Genomic DNA, 19441 nt, shown 5'->3' with positions numbered 1-19441 from the left:
ATCTGAAACTTAACTTACATCAGAGCAGGTTAGCTCAGCAGAATTGGTTACCGTGGCGATCTATCCCAGTACCAGTTTTGCAGTCCTGAAAGTCCAGGATTAAGCCTGCAGTTACCTCACTAGCCATAAATCTTGCTTCGTAGTACAGGTCTCTGATCTAAATCAGTTTGTTGTAGCTGTGATCAGTCTTTGAAGTTAAAAAAAAAAATGTCAGTACTCCCTTTATTCACAGTGCTTATCGGCTGCTGTCAGCAAATCTTCATTTTAATTTCTATGGTGGATAATACTAGAAAATGTTGCGGATGTTCATGACACACTATACATTTATTTAACCAAGAGGACGACCTTGTCAATTACTACAATAATCAAAACCTGATATATGACTGGACCATGTATGAGATGGAAGGCTTTTCATTTCACATTTTGGCCATTTATTGATGACTTCATACAGTTCTGATATGAACTGCAGAGTTCATAAGAAACCGTACACAAATAGGGTTTATATTATATTAGGGATTATGTGACTCAATATTTGATAGTAGCATACACTCAGCAAGCAGGAGAGCTTTTTGGAAGACAAACAAGACGGATATTTATAATGAATGGGATATTTATACACTCACCGTAGGTTCTGAGGTTAAACTGAATTATAGCAGATCATGCTCTTGCTGATGCTAAAGTTTCATCAACAGATTCTTTGCTGGACTAATGTTAGCTTGCTGCACCCGGTCGGCATTTCAGACTGTTCAAGAAGGATTTGAATCTCTGCTGTGTCATCATATGACTTTCTTTGGTTTCCCTGTGTTCTCTTTTGGAGGCAGGCCAACATTTTTGTCAGGTTAATATAAAATGACTTAGAGTAGCCACTGACAGACAAAAAAAGAGGGCAGGTGACAACGGGAACACTGTTTGTGCTAGATTAGATCAGCTGGAGGAGTGCATGCTCTAAACTCTGAACTGCTGTGATTGATTTTTTAACTGTGGATAAATTGATCCCTAACCCGAACTTTAATCCTCCCACAATGTGAAAACAAATTACCTGTGGAGCCCCTACCGCTGATCCAATCTAGGAAATACATATTTTGAAATTAAATTGTATTCATATTGCGCCAAATCAAAACATAATTCATTTCAGTAAGGTGGAGATCATACAACACATAGCATCAGCCAAAAAAAGACTGACAGTTTGTGAGAGGAGCTGGTAGAAGTGCTGATACTGCGTACCGGTGAGTACTGGCCCATTTCGAGCAATAGCTGTGACACTTATAACTGAAGTTCATGACCTTTATCCGCATACTTTCATGCACTTGTAGAGATGTTCCTAATAAAAAGCTCAGTGTTGATAATTCATGAGCAGTTCAGCTAGTCGCACTTTCTATTTCTTAAAGTAAACAGCTTCCTGTTTCTGGTTGTAAGTAGGAGCATGTTGGGCTGTATTTTAACAATGTAAGCGCACAATCTAAAGCTCATGCCACAAGTGAATTTAAGGTGTGTACAAATCCCTTTCTGCAATTGGTGGAAAATCGAAGTGCAAAGTAAGGCACATAGTTCAAAGGACTTGTACATCGTCTCTTCATTAATCATAGTTGAGTTCTGGACGTTGGAGAATCACCTTCTATTCCCTTTAAAAGTCAGGCACGCTTGTGACTTAATAAAGGCCAAGTCGTAGGAAAGAATGGAAGATCAAACCCTTCTTTTTCAAACGTAGGGTGCACATTTCTAGCTTGTACGACAATGTACTCTTTGTACAAAAGTTCTAGTGATGAGCGTAATTAAGCTTACTGTACCTTCACGTTGTCTGGATAGAGCCCCCCAGGGTGTTTGTCCATGTACTGACACAGGTCTGTGTGCTGGAAAACAAAAGCAAAAACAGCAGAATGTTAATGGAGGCTTAATGTGCAACTTATCTCAATATCAAGGTGATTGTGTGTCGTTTGTATCAAATCTGAGCCAAAACGGTGTGTAATTACTTGAAATGAGGTACTTCCAAATGCAAAAATCAGGTGCAGTACATCCTTTGTGTTCCCTGATGCCAGGAAGAGAAGTCTGGTTTATTTCTTTTAGTCGAGTTTACCATCTGTGCTGAGCTCATGTCCTCGCTTAGTGTTACACTGGTCTGCTCTTTGCCTCTGTGCTTTGTGAGCAGATTTCTGGATCGAGGAGCCAATGGCTAAAAAAAAAAATCACACTGATATTTACAATCTCACTGATGCCTGCACCAGCGGAGCCTCTTCTGCCGAATAATTCACAGAGATGCCTCCACAACACGGACATGCCTGTCCATCTTCCTCTAAACCTCATTCGCCATCTCTGTTTCCATCTCCTCGCTTTTTATTTCCTCCTCTACCTCTCTATAATACGTGTCATTGTTTCCCCGTCAGCTGTCTGTCCCCTCTCTTTGTGTGTTTCATCCTCTCCCTGTCAGTCATCATTAGCTTTGAGCAGAGAACAATGAACGGATTTTTCTGGCTCTGTATGTAAAACAGCACATGCTGATTACAGCGCAGCGCACAGATGATATATCAACATTAAAGCAGCAGTCAGACACATTTGTAAAGCTGGGAATTTGTTCATTTCAGTAAAATATATAACCACTGGCCACCTGGTTGAATTAATAAATGAAAACGCTAAATAATCTTTCATATTCAAAGGACTTAGATTTCCGGAGTTCAGTGAAATTTATAAATAATCAGAGAAGATCCTGTGAGGAGGGTTTGTGATCCTTCTGTTTAAATTCTAAACTGATCTTTTCTCTCGTTAATTCAAACCCAACCTGCGGGGCTCCACTCGCATCTCAGAAGCTGAACTTTTGACATATGTCACACCTACCAACAGGGGGCAACGCTCTGTCTTCAGGCTTATCAAATGCAGTGGAGATGGAAAGCTGAGTAAGCTGGTTGGGAAATCCGGTTTCACTCAGCAATTCAAGATCAAAGATTGACCTGAATATAAATGTGACCATCAGAGGCTGCTGTCAGTTGGTACACGAAAAAGGATAACAGAGGATCTGTACCCTGCTCAACCTTGTAGTTTCTGTTATCCAGGTCTGTTCGCAACTCTGAGGTCAAAACTGTTTTAGTCGAACACTTTTACATAATTTCCTTGAGTGTGTGGAAGATAAACTATGTTGAGCCAAGCAATAATTCAGTATTATTCTTTGGACGTTTAATGGTTTGGGCAGGATTGGAAACAAGAGGAAAACACACAAGTTTACATGGAATTTTCACAACAGCAGAACTTTATTGGTTATTTTTTTTCACTTTTTTCTTGCTAGAACACTGTGGACTACTTCATAGTGTGATAACAACAGGTAAACTGGATGCAGAGGCTGAAAATGTTTTTGTGGGAATGAAGTGAAGTGATGTTCCTGCTCACTGCCCTGCCACAAGGAGATGTTCCTGAATAAAGGGTGAAACCAGTGACTGTATATAAAAGTGGACGTAGCTTCCGGCTCTGAAAAATGAGGATGATGTGAAAGTGCCTTAAACTGCAATACCACCGAGGGCCACTAGAGGTCGACTCCAAAAACCCTACGGGTTCAGAGACTCCAATTCAACTTCTCTCATAACATTCTCTTCCGAGTTATCTCGGTGTTGTTAACTAAAGTCACTCCTTCTTATTCGTTTTCTGGAGGTCCATCTGAAAATAATCTCGTCATTAATTAGAACATAATCTTCAACAAGATGTGTTTTTTGGGGGCGTGTCTGTTTGATTGACAGGCCTGTGGTGCAGTCAGGTTACAGCTATCGGTGGGCGGGACGTAGTATCATCGGGTTTCCAATCAGATCAGTCAGATCCACCGCTCACTCCTCCACAGCTCATCCAAATATGGTCACTTCCTGCTCCAAACCGCTCCAAACTAAGATGGCGACGGACAAAATATGAACTCCGGGCTTCAAAACGGCCGTTCACAAACCAACGCGTGACGTCACTGCTGGTTGCTGCTTTCATGGAAACATCCATGAATGGTGGTCCCAGTCTGATGACCCTGCAGCTTACCAAAAGGGCCCTTGCAGGGTTGCCGCAGGTCTAGAACATTGCAGGCTTGAAGTCTACCCAAGAGGACATCAACCGTGATGTCACCCATTGGTTTGTGAAATGCCATTCTGAAGCCTCGTGTCAATCAGAGACATCCTCCCAAACATATCGCTTTTAGAGGCCTAATATCTAATTAAAGATGGAATTATTTTCAGATAAACTGGCAGAAAACTAATAAGAAGGACTAACTTTAGCGAATGACACGATAATGACTACTTTGTATTTCATGGAGAAGTTAAATGGAAGTCTATGGAGCCAACCTTTAGCAGCCATTGCAGGTATTGCATTTTAAGACACTTCTGCACTGGCCTAATTTTCCAGACTTAGAAGCTACATCCATATTTGTTCAGTCTATGCAACTACCTATTTAAAACAAATATAAGTCAATCATGCTTAATAATCAATAATATAATTAATCTTAAAATATACAATATCAATTGATTTACTGAAAATGTGCGTTGGTCAGTTCCAGTACTGTAGACTGGAAAAGAACATGCTTATTCTGTTGAGGTTAACAGTACTGTTGAGTCAGAGCTTCCCTACAGGCCATAAATACACCAATAGAAAATTATTCGCCGTCATTTGTGTCCGCAGTATTCGACAGGACAGTTGTGGAAACAAGCTAAAACAGTGACCTTACAATAAAATGGTGGACTGGCTTCCAGCCTCTGGTGGATCTGGCTGGCATCCTATGGCACAGAGCAAAGAGTGGAAAAATACCGGGCTGCTTTAACATTCTTCAAGTGCCCTATAACCAAGAGTATGCCAATCAAAATATCCACAGCTCATGTTTCTGTGGGCTGAGTATTAAAAACTGAAACTCAATCAGCAAGCACGCGCTGAGGTCAAATCAGTCAAACCAAAGAAACACACGAGTGTTGACCACTGTTCCCCTTTAAAATGGCTTTATTTCCAAAAAACATATTCTCAGTCTAATTTCAGACTTCTCCGGTCAAGTGTGCAGACTCACCACATATTCAAAGACGAGAGTCAGTGTTTCCTTGGTGTGGATGATGTCATGGAGGAGCACGATGTTGGAATGCTTCAGGCCTTTAAGAAGAGATGCTGCAGACACAGATCAGACAAAGAGTTAATGTCAAGCACATACTGAGATACCAAAGGACTTGAGATCTAACATCTCTGCCTTCATTAGCTGCATCATTACAATGTCTCAACACATACTGGAGATTAAGAAAAGATTAAAACTGAAAGAGAAAATGCAGGGTGGATTTAGTGCTGAAAGTTCTCACACTCATTTGTCAACATATTTATGATGTCAGAGACTGTTAATTAGCAGCGAGGATGATATGTTGCGGAGATGATCAAATCTCCCATTATTTTACTGGCAAAGCTTATGGAGTATTACTGGGAAAAGTGGGGGTGATCAGCGCAGTCGGGGACCGACTTCAAATACATTCACACTCTGCAATCCTCGTCACACCTCGAGTACAGAACAGAGAGGATTGTGCAACTAATAATAGAAGCCATGCTAAATGTGGTGGATTGTTCAGTTTGCAGGAGTCAGATTTGTGAGAAAATTCTGTATCTCCAACAAAAGGTGCAGAAAAAACACAAAATAAAAGTTGTTTTTTGATTCTTTTTATCACAAGAAATAAAAGTCCTTACTAAAACTTTAGTCCTAGCATGTTAATATACCAGGATTTTAACATTGATTTTCTTGTTTAAATGTCAGCGTACTCTTACTTTTACAGGTCATAGGTGCTTGCATAGCGGCAACCTAAGAATCTACTGGTGAACACCGTGGTGAGAGAAGCCATCAAGCAGAAGAAAGAGGCCGTTCAGGTGTGGCTGGCCGAGAGATGGCCTACAACCGGGACCCCCTGCGGTATTGTGGGGGTACTGCAGGATATGGGTTCCAGGGTCGTTGTTACGAGCCATTCGGTCCCTACACAACCGTTGTGAGAGTTGTGTACTCAGGCCGAAGTTGAGTGTTGGCCTCTGCCAAAGTTTTCTCTTGTGTAAAGAGACACAATATTGTGTAATATTGTTTTTGATTTCCATTGACAGGATTTTGAGGTGCAGCCAGCAGGAGATGAACATCTGGTTTTGGGGTTCTTAGGGTCGCTTCTCTGCGGTTTTAGAGGATGTGGTTCTGTTGGTTGCTTCAGACCGTGAACTTCAGCATGCACACAGGTGGTTTGCAGTTGAGTGTGAAGCGGCTGAGTTAAAGTCAGCACCTCCCAGTCTGAGGCCATAATTCTCTGCCAGAAAATGGTAAATGGTTGGGATGGATTGCCAGTACAGGAGTTTACCTCAGAGTCTTTTTCACGAGTGAAAGTAGGATGGAGCCGGAGATTGACACGTGGATCAGTGCAGTTTCAGCAGTAAAACAGGCGTTACACCAGACTGTTTTGGTAAAGAGAGAAGTGAGCCGAAAGGTGAAGTTCCAACTCTGACCAAAGGCCATGAGCTTTGGGTTACAACTGAAAGAAAGAGATCCTCTGCCGGGTGGCCAGTCTCAGCCCAAGAGATACGGCAAGGAGCTCCAACATCTGCTGCTCCTTTGCATTGAGGGGAGTCTAGGCACATTCAACTGGTAGGCAGACCGAGAACACATTGAAGGGATTATTATGGGAATGCCTTGGGATCCCCCAGAGGGAACTGGAAAATGTTGCAGAAGAGGGCTGCCTGGGCTCAGTTGCTTAACATGCTGCCCCCGCTACTATACTCGGATAAATGCTGGTACTCTGACTGCCCATGACATATGACGGGTTAGTTTATACGCCTCATACAGGTCACCTTTAATCACTACTGTATGCTCACCTGAACTTGGATTTTACGTTTCAAGCAGTTTTCCACCAGAAATGTTCCACGCAATGAAGGTCAAACTATGTCCTTCATTGGCATACAAACACTAAATTGTCATGAACATAAATTCTAGGAATTTCCCAGATTTAAAAAAAAATTGTACTAACTTGCATTCACATTAGATTATGTGTAATCAATAAATTCTCTTAAAACAGGCTCAAATTTAACAGCAGTGAAAGATACTTGTTCTAGGACTCTACACTCTCTGCCATAGACAGACAGTTAACCATACAGCTTAAGTTGTAGAAGAAAAAAAAACCACAGCTAAAGCCACATAAAGATGGTAAGCTAATCAAGTAAAGAAAGATAGTCAAAGGCAGCCGTAGAAAGGCAGCGGACCACAAAGTCATAGGAAGACATCTAAAATCATAGAAAGACATCTAAAATCATAGAAAGACAACTAACTACTAACAACTAATTGCTAGTTAGCTGCCGAGACAGACATAGCTATCCTTAAACTAAAGTTGCATTTTAGGAATTGATCCCTTCTTATCTGAAAATGAAAAATGTGAATTCTGATGAATTCCTATTTTGGCTTTTCAGTTTTTTATTACACATAAATAAGGCAGCAGCTAAATTGGTTCATGGTGGGGAAGAAAAAACGGAAACAGCCAAACTCCTGCTAAAGTTAGTTATTATTATCATTATTACATAATCCACAAGTTTCAAGGTTGACTATTCTCAAGCAAACAAATCCGCAAGCAAGAAATTGAAGCCACAGTGAAACAATATACAGTGAGTAGGACAGGACCTGGTATGACAACTGCAGTTTTTATTATGAGACCTAAATGGGATTTTCAGACAGTTGCCAGTGTGATTAATTTAGCAAACACAAAGTTGTGTTCCAAGGGCACATAGAAGCTGACAGACAGACCCTCTGAGAGCCGGCGAGTGATGGAGCCTCATGAATACATTCATCCTGTATGAATACCTCAAAGTTGTTAAAAAAGAATCAGATAAGGAGATCAAAGGCAGGACTCCTCTCAGTGAGCAGGAGGTTAGTGCTGCTGTCTGATACCTCAAAGATCCTGTCACCAGTTTGAAGATCCAACCCCCACCCTCTCACACACACACACACACACACACACACACACACACACACACACACACACACACACACACACACACACACACACACACACACACACACACACACACACACACACCACAGCTCTGGTTATAGCATGGGTGTGTCTAGTTTTAATAAGCACGGACCCCCACACACACAGCTGTCCTCTGCTCTGGATTTATTATTTTATTCAGCAGCAGTATGTAACGCTTCACACATATCTGCGCTGGGAGCTTCCTGCTCAGTAATTGCTGAATTAGTTCAATTTGAAAGTGCCTCTCTGATCCGCTCACGAGGAGCATATGAACAGTGTGTGTGTGTGTGTGTGTGTGTGTGTGTGTGTGTGTGTGTGTGTGTGTGTGTGTGTGTGTGTGTGTGTGTGTGTGTGTGTGTGTGTGTGTGTGTAGTCCTGCATGGCTCTCCCTTCATCAGGTGTGGTCAATACACTGATCAAACAGGCAGCATCATTTTCTCATCTAAATTTAAATACCAGTTGTGTCTGTGGAGGTGAGTTTTTCTTCATTTTTAAATCAGCCAGTCAAGTCAAGAGCTTCAAGGGCTTCACAGACAACTGACAAGACAAACCTACCAAAAAAAAAAAACCACACACTGACGAGCCAAAACGTTAAGACTGCCTTCCAAATATACTGTTCGTCCTTCAAATCCCGTCAAAGGAGATCGGACCAACCGAGGTCTGGACTCTACATGACCTCTGAAGGTGCCCTGCGGTATGGCACCGAGACTCGTTGACAGATCCACTCAATCCTGTCATTTGTTTGTTGGACCTGCCACAGAATCACAACCCTCTCTTGTCGGTTCATGGTTTGTTCCTGCTTACACTTTTGGGAAACTCCGACCCAGTTGTTTGGCCATTGTGACGCTAACTATGTGAATCGACTGGCCACATTTATTGCCCAATACTTTGATTTCCAAATTGTGGTACGTGTGCCGCTGGTGGTATGTGAAGCTCCACCTGGTCGTACTGCTCAGGAGGAATATGGTGCACATTAAATGGCCTTTCAGCCTGATAAGTTATTTTGTGCACTCATGAAGGTTTGCGGGTATTTTAGCCCTCAGCACATTACGCCCTCTTCAAACGCATTACGACGGTCCAAATGTCCCGCTTCCAGACCTGCAGTCTGTATGAAACATGGGTTGGTATGGACAGGTGTTGACGTCAGCTTCTCTTCTGGTTTCACGTCTGACTGCTCCACTCCAAAAGCTTGTTTTGGTAGTATCTTTAGTTTCGGGTCCTCATCCTGCTGCATCACCCAACTTCTAGTGAACTTCAGCTGGACAGACACTCTGATATTGTCCTGGTAGATTCATTCTTCTTGATGCTAGTGACCTTTCCAGGCCAAGAGGCAACAAAGCAGCTCCGAATCACTTTCTTTGGCAGTTTCAGGTGCAAAGTGATGTCTTTGCCACAGACATCAAGCTCAATGACCTGTGTCCGGCAGATTCATTAACAGATGTTTACCAGCTCCAGTGATTCCTTTGAGCCTACAATCGTTACTATGGGCGTGACCTCATCGACCATTCTGTGTTTTACTTTTGGAGTTTTACTTCCATAGAGAGAAGCTACAGAACCAAATTGTCTCCATTTATGGACAGTTTGTCCCACTGATGAATACCTAAAATAGAGATTACCTTGTGACCCTCTTCAGCCTTGTAAGTCATCAGAGACTTTTTTTTTAAAGCATACTTAACATCAGCAGATGCTTCTTGTGAATGAATGAATGTCAGAAAGTACAAATGTAATGTAATGTAACAAGAACAACACAATGTTTTATGCGTTGTACATCAAAACAGATTTAGATAAAGATTTGTCCATACTTTAAAGGCTATTTTCCATTGGCTTCCGGAGTGAATCTCCATCATTAAAATCAATGCTTCATATCCCACCGGCTGCGCCGCGGCCCATCTCACCAGCGTGCCAGAAGCGGCTCCGTTGAAGATAGGCAGCGAGTTTATTTCTGACAAAAGCTGCTCGGAGACCGCGGCAATCTTGAACACAGCAGATCGGCCGGGCAGGAAGTGTGAAGACAAAAAATTATAAAATTCCGGGAAAATACAACACCCATGTGCAAACTCCCGGTCGTAAAAAACTTCACTACATCATCATCTACCACCGCGGTCTTTCAATTTGGACAGGAAATGTATTCTCCTCCCGCTACAGACACAGTATGTGAAATAGTTCCACAATAAATAGGAGGATTCATGGTTTTAATGACTAAAACACAGCAGGCTGTATTAACTTTGTCTGTGGGCTGCAGCACAAAGTAGGAAATGACAACAATAACCACAAAACAGACAAAAAATAAGCTGTTAAACAATATCTACCCACAATAGAAGCACAGATATCAAGGAAACATTAACAAATAAGGAAGATAAAATGGGCAAACAGAACGCTCCGTGTCTGATACGCCGTCGGTGGAATATGAAGCCGTGCAGAGAACGAAACAAAGTCACGGTCAACTAAGACGATACATAAATGGAGATGATTCTAAATGGAGAGAATAACTGGATTCATATACATTTCTCCTCCTGCATTATTGTTTTTTACAGCATACAATTTCCAGCTCCTCATCCTCCACTTTTGTTGTTTTTGCCAAAAGAATTGTTAAACTGTCTTTATGATTTGACATGGGGTCCCAGCAACTTTCAAATACCGGATACAAAATGGAAATGAATTCCAGAAATATAATGTATAAAAAAATACGCAAATCTGTGCTTGAAGTTGTGTAAAACCATAACCGCCTTACCTTCTCTTATCGCCGTGAAGGGCGTTCCTTCCTCCTCCTGCAGACGGATCACCTTCAGAGCTACCAGCTTCCCGTTCACCCTGGAAACAGCAGGAAGAACAAACAAGTCTTATAATCTGCTGGGTTTTATTTTTGTGACACACACAAAAAAAAAATCTATTAAAATCAGTGAAGCCGGTAAACAGCGAGGACAGCTGAGTCCATGAAATGTAATTCAGCAGCAGTGGAGTGAGACTCGGGTACAAGGCCACAGGATTACAACTGAAGGAAGTTCACTCATCAAAGCTGTTCTAGTGAGGACTGATGCAAAATAACGTCATTACTGAGAAGATTAGAGTCGACAGAGTTTTGTACATTTACAATGTGTGAACTTTTCATTTTGTAGAATTTAATTAAGACGACCTGGGAGGAAAGCACCACACCGTAAAACGTGGAGGATGATGAGTGAATCAATGAAATACAGCATTAAAATAGTGATTAAAAACAAAGGAAATTACATTGTATGTGTGGGGTTTACAGCTCCACAGGAGAAAAATGATTTACATAAAAACTATGCTCTGTAACCGTTATTGCTTTTCCATTTAATTATTTGATTTACAGTTAGAGCACTGCTCCTGTATTATCAAATATAATATTCACTGTATGGCTCTTACTAACCATAAAGAAGTCAACATGCACAGACTACTTACTTGCTCTTTCCTTTGTAAACTGTAGCATATGAACCCTCTCCGAGTTTCTCCAGCTTTTCATAGGAATCTGCCTTTCCAAATTTGGGGCTTGTAGGCTGAGGAAAAAGAAACAGATATGAAAATGTATTATGAAAGGATGAATTCAGTAACCCAGAAAAGAAAAGCCTCGGAGGGTTTCACAGAATATGTTACAAGTCTGTGCGCGATATTAAAACCTCCCCGCTGCATCATCGGAGAGGTGTAATGTCAGCAGGAGGAGGAGACAGAAGCTCACAAAGTCCTCCTGGAGGAGCTCCTTTTCATTTAATCGTCAGCTCATAACTTTTGGACACTTTCATTGTCCCGACAGTTCACAGAGAAAGAGGTAATAACTGTAGTTGTGAGGAAGGAGGCCCAGAGCAGAACATGTTCAACTGGTATGACAACCAGCTCAACTCTACATTGTTTTGATTTATTATCCATCCGTCCATTATCTAGACCCATTTCATCCTGAACAGGGTCTTGGAGGGGGAGGGGGGGGCAGCCTATCCCAGCTCACTTTGGGCGAATGCAGGGTACACCTGGACAGGTCGCCAGTCCATCACAGGGCCAACACATAGAGACAGACAGAAACAAAGACTATTCACACTCTCATTCACACCTAAGGGCAATTTGTAGAACCACCAATTAACCTGAGATGCATGTTTTTGGACGGTGGGAGGAAGACAGAGTACTTCGAGAGAATCCACGCAGGCACAGGGAGAACATGCTAACTCCACACAGAAAGGCCCATCTTTATTATCATTATTCTATATTTTTAGATTGTCCTAACATGACCTGCCGTTAGTAACAGATACAGCTTAGCATCAGAATTTGAACAACAGTGTATTGACTATGACTTGAATTCTGTTGTTTCTGAAATTAACGTTGACAATGAGATCTATTCAACGTACACCACCGGTCAACGATTGGACACGCCTTCCCGTTAAAGGGTATTTTTATTATTTACTGTTGTCCGCAGTGTAGAAGTATCAAATAACATTTGAATTTGTGTAGTATGAATAAAAATGTATTGACTCTGCAGAACGTTGCTGTCGCTACGATGGGTACGTGTTGCCTTGAATCCTAATTAAATGTACAACAGTTTTGGCAAACAGCTGCAGCCCCTCCTCCTCCAGGCTTCATGGTGGGAAACGTAAAGCGGACACCGTCGTTCACCTTCGCCGAGTTTCACAAAGACAAAAGCTGCTGTAATTAAAAATCTCACATTTGGGCTCATCAGACTGAAGTCCAGATTTCCACTGTTTCATTTCTTGTGTTCATTGATTCAAGCAGTTCTCGTTTTCTTCTTGTTCTCCTTCGGTCGTGGTTTCTCTGCAGCGGCTCCACCATGATTCACACTGTCTCAACAACTGACGTTAAAATCTGTCTTCTACTTGACTTCTGGGAGGCATTGATGTGGGCTCTAAAGTGAGGTGCTGTTGATTGTTTATTTCTGAATGAATGAACTTATCTTTGGCAGAATAGGGAACTCTGGGGGTAATATTATCACCTGGGTGCAGCGCAGGCACAGAGCAAGTGAAAAACATGTGTCCAACTTGTTTGGTAGTTTGGTGAACGCGAACACAGGTACATCTCTTGCAAATCGACGCAAGTTTAAACCTTACTGTTGTATCACGTAACCTTTTAATAAAGGGCAAGCTATGCTGCTAACCCTGGCCCTACTATCCATGTAATAACAGTATCTGAGGTTCTTCAACAGTTCAGGCCAAGATTTTGCAGGTTAGCTTGGTTACAGTTCACGTTTCGATCACCAGGTTCAGTAAGGAGATTGGTGGTAGCAACTCTATATGAGAGCAATGAGACCTCCAGCCCACAAAGCACACACAACCAATGATTTAAGAAAAGTTAATAAAGGAATATATTTACAAAAGTATTTAAACCATCTCACTTGAACAGTACCTTTAAATCTTGCATGAACTCAAACTTCCGCTCTTAACAAAAAATTCATCCTACTTAACTCAAATGACCATGTAACAAAATTGGATGTAAAACCATGGAATTGCATATTAGGACAAATAAAGTCACTTTCAAATCAGGCATCTGAACTGTTACACCCAAAATAATTCAGTTATTACTGATTGATAGTCTGTCTAGTCCTTTAAAGTTGTCCATCAAAGTAGGTCTCGTATTTCTATCATTGGAAGTTCCTTAAAGGCTTAGAGTGTGGAAGGGGTGGCTCGGGGCTCTGCTACGTGCAACAGCCAGTAAGTTCAAACCACTAGCTCTCCGGTGAGACGTTTAGGGAACGTCTCTAAATTAGGCTACTGAAAATTACCTGGGCCCCTTAAACTGTACCAAAATGCCAATTCCCCTGGATCATTGCGTTGTGCTGGGTTCAATAATCGGGCCCTTGGTCTTTCTTTCTTGCTGCTGTCCTCATGACAGCCAGCTTCATCGCAGCAATTGATGTTTTTTTCAACTGCACGTAAAGAAACTTTCAAAATTTAGCAAATGTTCAGAAATGACTGATATTCATGTCGTAAAGGTCCCATTATGTAATTCATACTTCCATTTGTCTAATGATTAGAAGTCAGTGCTATTTAAATGCTGTGAGTGTCGAAAAACGCTCAGTTCAAGGAGAAATGTGCACTGCACAGAAACTGTGCTGTTTGGACTTCCTAAAGTTTGTCATGTCACACACTCCTGCTGATATCACATGTCTGCCCTCAGCTCGGCCCGCTGCCAAACCGCCGTGGAAGAAGACCCGGAGCGGCCATTCCATCATGGAGCCAGCGGTGTCAGTGACTTTGTTTGATTTGTAGATAGCTTGAGAACCTTGAAGAGCTGAACTTACAATGCTACTACATGAGCAAACAGTGTTCCCAGATGTATGACATTTTCCTAATAAAAGGCCAAATATACATGATAATATGTCTTTTTTTTTTTTTTTTTTTGTAAGCACCCAAAACTAGAAACACTGCAGTAGGTTAGGGTTGGTCCATGCGGCAACCAGAAGTGAAGTCACCCCATTGGTTTGTCAACAACCGTAATGAAAACTCGAGTAGTTCTGACATCTTGCTAGTTTGGAGTGGTTTGGATCAGGAAGTGACCATCTGACTGATCTGATTTGAAACCTGACGATATTAGCGTGACGATACGGTCCTGCCAACCGATAGCTGTAAACCGACTGCAATACAGGCCTGTCAATCAAACAGATACGCCCCCAAAAACACATCTTTTTGAAGCATATTTTCTAATTAATGAGGGATTATTTTCAGATGGACCTCCAGAAAATGCATAAGAAGGAGCAACTTTAAATAACAACACCACAATAACTTGTGGAGAAATTGTATTGACTCAGAATTTTATAAGACTAGTTGAATGGGAGTCTGTGGAGATGGAGGCTTTTTGGAGCTAGCCTCTAGTGGCACTTGGTGGTATTGCAGCTTAAGGTGCTTCTGCATCGGCCTCATTTTTCAGACCTGGAAGTTACGAACACGTTTACATACAGTCTATGGATTGGTCCCATGTTTGTACCCTGCACTGCTTCTATTGTGTATTGAATAGTGTATTATAAAGCTTTCTGTCATGCAGTGTCTAACGCTGTGTTGTTGTAGTTGAGATGTGACGACATATTATAGTATTATAAATCCTGAGCGCCAGCTGCTTGAACAATAAAGTGCAGCAGTTTCTGTGAACCCACCCCCTCCTCCCATGAGTAACTGGAACTTGATTTAGTACCCCCTCCTGAAGGCTGGTGAAATCTAGCTCCCAAATATCGTCTCCACAGCAGGACAGTGGAAGCAAACTGGTACAACAGCTTCAAGTTCAGTTACAGGTTGGTGAGTTCATGTAGCACAAATTCCTTATTTGTCTCAACACGTTTTAATTCTTTACAAGCTGTGAGTTGCTCGATCACATTGCTGTCCAATACAGAGCAACAGAAAACAAAACAAAAAATGTTTTCTGGTATGAATACTGACTGTGTGTCACATAAACATTCTGTAGTCTGAGAGCCTGCTTCAAATCAGTTTGTAGTAAAGCATCCAAAACACATCTCTTATGTCCATTTGATGATGAAATAGCAATGCTTGAATGTGCAACGCTACCACCTCCCATTGTTAGTTTATCTCAACACTCATGTTTATAGACGGCACAACACCGCCTTCAGACCACAGTGCAGGGTTTACTAGAGCTGCTCGACGTTCTCTCTCCTGCAGCACATAATAAGCTCAGCATTTCTGAGGGCTTCTCTAAATAAATTAGATTTCCTCCTGGGATCAAGCAGGAAGTGAAACTCTATCTGTGAAACAACTCAGCTGGACAGTAAGATATTCTCCTGCTGGTGGCTGAGGAACCTCACGGAGCCTCGTGACTACAGAGAGATTCTCCTCTCGTGCATTTTTCATCCATAAATAAACTCCTTTCTTTCCGTCTTAAGTGTTCTGGATCAAACATTTGTCCCTCTAACCCCACCATATTTTTATGAATATATATTTTTTTCCAGTAACTGTACACAGTTTATTTATCTACCTGAGATAAATCTAAACAGGACTTAGGGTTTCACAATTACACGGAATAATTTCTGGGAAAGCTCTTTGGAACCAAACGCACACCATCACCAGAGCTGGGTTACCTGCTGGGCGAAGCTCACAACCACCTCCAGACCTCCAGGAGCCCCCACAGCTGCAGGTTTACTCTATTATTTGGTTGGCAAGAAATTTGCACTGCTGAAGTCCTCCGTCAACTGTGACAGATATCATCCATATTTTGGCCCTGGTTTTGTAGAGGAAAATCTGTGTCAAAACTAGCTTTAAGACCGGAATTATTTTTTGTTTATATGAAGCTCCAAGTTGTGTTTCATAAGCTGCTTCTCTTTTTACTGTGACAAATAATTAACACACAGAAAACCCTCAGTAAGCTAATATTATTCCACCACAGGAGAAGTGAAAGGCTGCCCCCAACAGTTACTGTTATTGTTAGTACAACCCCGTTTCCTGTGTACAATGTAAATAAAAACAGAACGCAATAGATTTACAAATCATGTAAATCCCTATTTAATTGCAAATAGAACAAAGACAACATATCAAATGTTGAAACGGAGGAACTTTATTGTTTATGTCAAATATATTCTTATTTTGAATTTGATGGCAGGAACACATCTCAAAAAAGTTGGGAGAGAAGCAACAAAAAACTAAAAAGTTAGGTAATGCTAAAAAAAAAAAAAAAACACCTGGTGGAACATCTTAGAACTAATTAGGTTAATTGGCAACAGATTAGTAACTTGATGTGGTTATAAAAGCGCTTTTTAGAGAGGCAGTGAAGATGGGGAAAGGTTCACCACTCTGTGGAAGACGGGGAAACGGGGTTGTACATCGGACAGTGATTTTCCTGAATAATGAGTTGGTTGTTTAATGTGTAAAATGACAGGAAAGTGTCAAACATGCTTATTGTTATTCCCTGAAGACCGAAATATCATATTGTAAGTGCTTTTGTTGTCAGATATTGTCAAAGGTGTTTAGCTTACTACCGCAGCAAACTGGGAAACTAGCAGCTGTTCACATTTGGGACGTTTTTTGAATTTTTGCTTCGAATGACTTAAACCAACTCCAGCCTGATACAACTAACTTATTTTACATTGACTAATAATCTCCAGAGTAATAGTCAGTTTCTGGGTACCTGTGGGAATAATGAAAGTCCACTGTATAATGAGGGTTAAGAGGGGCCCAACAACAATTGTTTCTCCAATTGTTTCTCCAGGATCATGACAGTAACTACATTTTCCTTCGGTTGCTTCTGATGCTATAATTATTGACTCAACTATTATTTATTTAACTATTTGAAACAGGAGCGCCCATCTGATACTAACGATCCAGCGATGAGCACGGACATGTTAAATGCACACTTCCTGATTTATTCAAATGCCCCATAGGGCCAATAAATCTTGAAGTCGTCTCTCACCTCAGTGCAGAAAACTTCCAATGTTTGAAGTAAAACTAGAAGGAAGTCTTCACACAGCGATTCAATAATTGAAATGAAAAATGTCTCCTGCTTTACTAGCTCATGGTTTGGTGGTTTTACTGCAAGTGCCAGGGGAGGAAAATGGAAGAAATCAGGAGGGAGTGAGCCATCTGAGGGAGTGTGCAGAGTCCTTTTAGTGGGATTGATCAGGAGTTTCCCATTTACCCCAAAAACACGAGTTCAGCAAGTGTTTTGCTGCTGAATGCTTTCTTCAGGTAAATGCCCAAAGAACAGACCACATTAAATCATTGAGATTTGAGTTGGCTGAGCTGGCTGAGAAAAAAAAAAAAAAACATGACCAGCACAATTCACACATTTTCATAATCACGGCTGAAACATTAATTAGTGTCGTGCAGCGACGCTGGCAGGTAATCAGTCAAGCCTCATATCACACTTATTAAACGGGATTTGTGTGCACATTCATTAGGCCGTTTCACATTTGGAGCTAAATTAAAATAAGGAACCACATATGTAGAAAAAGCTGAAAATTTCATTTGCATGATTAAGAAAATCCTGTTGTTTTGTAAACAGCCTTCAATTAAGCATGAAATAGGATCCAGGTGGGAAAAATGTGTTTCCGGTGAAGGAGAGGAAAAGAGCTGAGCGTACGAAACAAAGCACCAGAGAAATACGGAGGATCATTTCTGCTCTGAGAGGATTTGAAAAGCCATACTGTTTCAGAGAGGTGCATAACGCAGTTTAACATGTTAGTAGTCTGACGATCTTCCTCAGTAATAGTTTGTGGAGTCTAATATTCATATGTTCTTATGTATTCAGCCTGAAAATCATTAGATCTTTTCCTTGACTTTTATTGTTTTTTATGACCAAAGGGAATTTTACATTCAGAGTTACTTATGTCACATCCATGCCGGGGTTTTGAAACCACAGACACTTTCCTACAGCAGGAACGAGAAGGTACTGTATGAGCAGCAGGAGTATTTGTGTTCATTTTGATTATATTTTTGGTCATTTTTTTTTATCTATTTACAGTCATTCTGGTTCTCTCTGTTCTCTCATTTCTTATCTTTTTGTGCTCATTTCATGGCTGTGGTAGTTTTGTAGTAATTCTGCATCTCTTTATAACCATTCTTTTTTCATGTTCAGATGGTGTCTATAGTCATTTTCACTGAACTGGATGCTTCTCTTCACTTTCAAAACCGTATTTTTGCTCCACCCTTTGCCCTTCTGACTGCCAACCAAAGCGTCATCTCACGATCACGTCATCTGGTGCGTTCATGAGCAACTGGGAGAGTTCCTACCTCCAAGTGGGAGAAATCCCCTGAACTCCTGTCGAACTGGGAATTTCCCCAAAGGAAAGTTGTAGGCTTTTGAGATAATGATGAAAGGGTTAAATATACTTGATCAGCGCAGAAATAAGTCACTTCATGGTTTATTTGGGTCGTACTAGTTAGAGCCGGGTGTTGTGCCGTTGAACAACTATCCAGACAGACAACGACAGGCGGTAACAGCCCTCCCACACGGCCGCTACTTTGTTGCCGTTAGTTTGCCGTTTTAAAGGTTTTCTGCTAAAAACTGCACGTAGAAATGTGGTGAATGATCTTCTGAACTCCATTTCGTCTCTGTGATGGTCTACGTGTGATGATGAGGTTGTTTGTCCCTTTTCTGTATTCAGACCGCAGATTTCCTGCGGGCGGCCTTGTTGCCTCTTTGTTGTTTTCATGTGAACGCTCTCAACCGCGGAATCGGAGGTTACCAAGTCTGAATTTTCCCAGCTGCATGAACGCACCATTCATTCAGACAAAAGATGTTTCTGATAGTTAATAAAACGCTTTTCTATTCTTGTCTATGTGGAACAGGCCAGATATTTTTACTTGTAGGTGCAGACTGACCCTGCTGCCATTGCTTCAGACTGATTTAATCCCAGTTAACTTTGGCTTTGTCTGTTTCAACCATGACGGCTGGTTGTTGGTATCCTGAGAGGTAAAGACATCTCCCCTTCACCTGTGGCTGCTCTACAAACACCCGACTGAATGTTGCAGGTCACTTATTTTGTATTCCACTGGTGTGATTCCATTTTTAAAATAAAA

At 41.4% G+C, this 19441-nt stretch overlaps 1 protein-coding gene across 4 annotated transcripts in view; it reads right to left on the bottom strand.

Annotated features, from left to right (window-relative positions):
- Window positions 1-19441, bottom strand: part of cdk14 (cyclin dependent kinase 14) — a 205327-nt gene that overhangs the window by 113508 nt on the left and 72378 nt on the right. For all 4 annotated transcript variants that reach the window (XM_069702140.1, XM_069702141.1, XM_069702143.1 and 1 more), the window contains 4 exons: window positions 11391-11485; window positions 10702-10781; window positions 5009-5103; window positions 1788-1850 (listed from right to left, as the gene is read on the bottom strand). In XM_069702140.1, coding sequence (XP_069558241.1) covers window positions 1788-1850; window positions 5009-5103; window positions 10702-10781; window positions 11391-11485 — 333 coding nt within the window. The remainder of the gene's footprint in view (window positions 1-1787; window positions 1851-5008; window positions 5104-10701; window positions 10782-11390; window positions 11486-19441) is intronic.

The sequence above is a fragment of the Brachyistius frenatus genome, unplaced genomic scaffold, assembly GCF_029030835.1.
Source record: "Brachyistius frenatus isolate BFR_SWC_R1_liver_20210118 unplaced genomic scaffold, ASM2903083v1 Contig_40, whole genome shotgun sequence".
NCBI classification, from domain to species: Eukaryota; Metazoa; Chordata; class Actinopteri; family Embiotocidae; genus Brachyistius; species Brachyistius frenatus.
This window is presented reverse-complemented; position numbering and strand designations above follow the sequence as displayed.